General features: G+C 47.0%; 1 protein-coding gene across 1 annotated transcript; it reads left to right on the top strand.

The window, feature by feature from the left end:
- Positions 1-716: 716 nt before the first annotated feature.
- LOC131556061 (gallinacin-9) lies at positions 717-3,819 on the top strand. Its single transcript, XM_058802456.1, has 2 exons — positions 717-934; positions 3,686-3,819. The coding sequence occupies exons 1-2, from the start codon at positions 877-879 to the stop codon at positions 3,817-3,819; spliced, it is 192 nt and encodes a 63-aa protein (XP_058658439.1). The 5' UTR covers positions 717-876.
- Positions 3,820-4,543: the final 724 nt, after the last annotated feature.

Genomic DNA, 4,543 nt, shown 5'->3' with positions numbered 1-4,543 from the left:
AACTCCTGGGAGTGCCAGTTTGATAGCCAGGAGGGGGAATATTCATGATCCTTTCAGCCCTGCTCTGTCTCCTTCTGTTACAGCCCTACAACTCCAACCCAAGCAAGGATTAAATCTCTGATCCTTTCCTGCATTTGTCTCCATCATCACAGAATGGTTTGGGTTGGAAAGGACCTTAAAGATCATCCCATTCCAGGCCTCTGCCTGGGTAGGAATATTTTCCACTATCCCAGGTTGCTCCAAGCCCTGTCTAACCTGTACTTGAACACTTCCAGGGATGGGGCAGCCACAGCTTTTCAGAACAACCTGTTCCATTGTCTCACCACCCTCACAATGAAGGAGTTTTCCCCAATATCTCACCTAAACTTGCTCTTTCAGCTTGAAGCCATTGCCCCTTGCCCTGCCACTCCATGCTCTTGCCTCCAAGAAGGCGTTTTCTCCTTTGCTCACCCTGCCTGGTGGCTGAGGGGGAGGACAAGCTGGCACAAGACCATGGCCAAGAGCCACAGGGCACCATCAGTTCTGCATGGTTTACAGCCCTGCAGATCCCAGGAACCCGCCTCCCTCCTGCTCCAATCCCCTGCCCTCCCTGGGCACAGCCCACCAGCTGGCACGGGTCAGCCAGCCAGACATGGTCACAGCTCAGGTCGGGCATCTCCTAACGTGAGAGGTTGCAACACGTCCCTACCTCACCAGTCTCCATGGGAACAGGGCAGTGAACTCTCTGCTCCCCATGCAGCCACTCCTCCACCCCCCTGTTCTGTCCCAGAGCCTTTATATGCAGAGGCACCACCTGTGCTCAGTCTCGGACAGCTTCTGTTCACACTGGTGTTGTCTCCATCCCTGCCAAAGCTGCCTAGCTGCCAGCTGCCAGTCATGAGAATCCTCTTCTTCCTCGTTGCTGTTCTCTTCTTCCTCTTCCAGGCTGCTCCAGGTAAGGCTGAAAAGAGATGAGATGAGATGGAGGCTCAAAGGGCGAGGATGCAGAGAAGATCATTAGATCCCAGTGCTCAGGGTCAGATTACCTCTCTGCTCCTGGAATCCATCACTTTCCTGTTAGAATTCCCTTTCCCTGGTCATTGTCTTAATTTTCAAGCTATCAATTCAAGGTTCTTGATAGTCATACTGATGGTTTCTAGTATGTGATGACAAAATGACAAAAAAGGATGGTCCTGTATTGACCTTGGTGCCAGAAAGTGTTTTGGAACAACTCAAGTGGCTTCATGTGGCACATACAGAACACCCAGGGCACAGCCAGAGTTGCTCTATGAAAAGCTGATCCTGCTTGACCTCTATGACAAGGTGTCCCATCTAGTGGATTAGATATCTAGCTGAATTTTGTTAAATACTTGACACCATTTCCCACAGAGTTTTCTTGGAGCAACTGGCTGCTCCTGGGCAGGGAGTTGGGCACAGCCAGCGTTGGTCCATGAAAAGCTGATCCTGCTTGACCAACTTGATCTCTTCTATGACAAGGTGTCCCATTTAGTGGTTTAGATACCTAGCTGAATTTTGTTAAATCCTTGACACCATTTCCCACAGAGTTCTCTTGGAGAAATTGGCTGCTCCTGGCTTGGATGGGTGCACTGTTCACTGAGTTAAAAACTGTCAGGATGGCCAGGCCTAGAGAGGTGTGGGGAATGGAGTTAAGTCCAACTGAGGCTGATACTAGTGGTGCTCCCCAGGGCTCAGTACTGGGGCTGGTCCTGTTTAATATCTTAATTAATGATCCAGATGAGGGGACTGAGGGAAACCTCAGCAAATTTGCAAATTACACAAAGTCAGGTGGGAGTGTTCATCAGCTGGAGGGCAGGAAGCCTCTGCAGAGGGATCTGGACAGACTGGATCCATGGGATGAGACAAATTGTGTGAGGGTCAAGAAGGCCAACTGCTGTTCACGTCAACCCCTGCAGCTCCAAGCCAGGGCAGAGTGGCTCAAAAACTGGAAAAGGCCCTGGGGGTGCTATGGCAGCAGCTGGACATGAGCCAGGTGTGCCCAGGTGGGCAAGAGGCCAAAGGCACCTGGGCTGTGCCAGCTCTGGGGTGGCAGCAGGGCCAGGGCAGTGCTGTCCCCTGTGCTGGCACTGCTGGGGCACCTCCAGTGCTGGGGAGCTCTGGGACAAGAGGGACACTGAGGGGACGGAGCATCTCCAGGGAAGGGAATGGAGCTGAGGAAGGGGCTGGAGCACCAGGAGGGGCTGAGGGAGCTGGGAAAGGGGCCCAGCCTGGAGAAAAGGAGGCTCAGGGGGGACCTTGTGGCTCTGCACAACTCCCTGACAGGAGGGGACAGCCATGGGGGTCTGCTCTGCTCCCAGGGAACAGGGACAGGACAAGATAAAATGATGTCAAGTTGTACCTGGGGAGGTTTAGATTAGATATTAGGAAACATTTGTTAACCAGAAGTTCTCCAACCCTGGCAAAGCTGTCCAGGACAGTGGATTCCCCATCCCTGCAGGGATTTAAAAGACATATGGATGTAGCACTTGGGGACATGGGTCAGTGGGGGCCTTGGCTTTGCTGGAGATGGTTGGACTCACTGGTCATGGAGGATCCAAGGACCCTTTTCCAACCTGAACAATTCCCTGAGGATTTTATCGAGGCAATCGTTAGAATAATACTAAAGATGTAACCCAGCAACATGAGAGCTTTCTATTCTCATATTCTGACCCACATGTCCTTGACTGTGTATTCTAGATTAGGAAACCTCATCTGATTTTGGGAAAAATCTTATCTTGACTGTTGTCTCTTGCCTGAATTTCATATTGGCCACATGTATTAAGTGGTTTTGGAGCCCCTGTATCATTCCAGGCTATTTGGGTGTCTTTGAATCAGCTCAAGTTGTCTCAGTTTGATTTGCAGTAGTCTCAAATTTGCACCATCTTTCTTAGACCATCAAGAAGGAAAAAAATGTAGAACCATTGAGACAAAATCTCTACTACATGTTTTGGGATTGCCTTCATGGGCTTTTCCTACTTCATGCACCACAAAGTGTATTATTTGTATCAAAACACCTTGTGACCCCTGAGATGGCTGCAGGAATGGCACAATTCCAGTAGAATCTTTGGGGAAGGGCCACCAGTTATTTTCTATCTCTTCATAAAGATTATATATTAACCACTATAATAGTGTATATATTATTATATTAATAATTAAATATAATATATAATATAAAAAATAGAAAAATAGAAAATTATATAATATAAAAAAGTATATAAAATATATTCAATATATAAATATATAATATATAAATATAATTATAAATATATAAATATAAAAATATATAAGTATATTTAACAATGTAATTATTATATTAATAATTATTTATAATATATTATATATTTTATATTAATAGATTATATAAAACACTATAATCTTCATAAGATTTTATAAAACACTACAGAGCTTTTTAACTTAAGGGAAAACAAGGTAAAATCAGCTGAGTGACATCAAAAACATGTAATCCTTGAACAATATGGGATTAAGAGAAAGGACTCAAGAATCACTGGGACAAAGTGGTTGAAATGTTAGAGGCCTGATTTAGAATAAAGCTGTGATGCCTTCCAAATTAGGGATGGAATCCGATTTGATGACAAAACCTTAGCACAGTGCCAGGTAAATCTCATGCCTCGAGTCCCCAGTCCTCTGCCAGGACAATCAAACATGAATTTTCCCTATTTTTCTGCAGCTTACAGCCAGGAAGCCGCTGACACTCTGGCCTGCAGGCAGAGCCGGGGCTCCTGCTCCTTCGTGCCCTGCTCTGCTCCTCTGGTTGACATCGGGACCTGCCGCGGTGGGAAGCTAAAATGCTGCAAATGGTAAGAGAAATTCCTCCAGGGAAGGGCTGCTGCACCAAAAGCAAGAAGAATCGCTGAGCTTTTCCCCTTTTCAGCATCAAAGACCCTTCTCCAGCCCCCTACAAAATCCAAAAAGTACCTGCTAATTGCTGGGGTTGATGTGTGGTGAAAACAAAACAGAGTTTTTGTGGTGTTGGAATATTCCAGAGAAAAAGAGAAATTGTTTGCAAGAGTGAAAGGACAAGGGGCAATGGTTTCAATCTGGCAGAGAACAGATCTGGATTAGATGTTAGGAAGAAATTTGTCCCTGTGAGGGTGGTGAGGCCCTGGCACAGGGTGCCCAGAGAAGCTGTGGCTGCCCCATCCCTGGAAATGTTCAAGGCCAGGTTGGATGGGGCTTGGAGCAACCTGGGATAGTGGAAGGTGTCCCTGGTATTCTGGGGCATCAGCAGCCACAAGTGAGCAGCTGTGGGGTGTGCTGAGAGGTGACTCCATTCTCTACTTTATCTGGTTGTCTTATGGCCAGAAACACAGGTCCAGCTCAGTCTCCAGCTGTCTTTACCCTCATGGGGTCCCCATGTCTCCAGCAGTCTGAGGTGTCAAGGTATAATTTATTTGTTTGGTGGATGAGCTAAGCATCTGAATTTTCTCTGCAGGACCCCCAGCTCCTAAATTTGACACCTCACTGACACCACTCAGACAAGAGCTCTGGACATCTGGGACATCTCCCATGTCTGGACATCGATGGA

Source organism: Ammospiza caudacuta, chromosome 3 (assembly GCF_027887145.1).
Source record: "Ammospiza caudacuta isolate bAmmCau1 chromosome 3, bAmmCau1.pri, whole genome shotgun sequence".
In the NCBI taxonomy this organism is placed as follows: domain Eukaryota; kingdom Metazoa; phylum Chordata; class Aves; order Passeriformes; family Passerellidae; genus Ammospiza; species Ammospiza caudacuta.
This window is presented reverse-complemented; position numbering and strand designations above follow the sequence as displayed.

Coding starts and splice junctions, on each gene's coding strand:
- LOC131556061 (XM_058802456.1), top strand. CDS start 877: ATGAGAATCCTCTTCTTCCTCGTTGCTGTTCTCTTCTTCCTCTTCCAG. Junction 935..3,685: donor CCTCTTCCAGGCTGCTCCAG/GTAAGGCTGAAA, acceptor ATTTTTCTGCAG/CTTACAGCCAGGAAGCCGCT.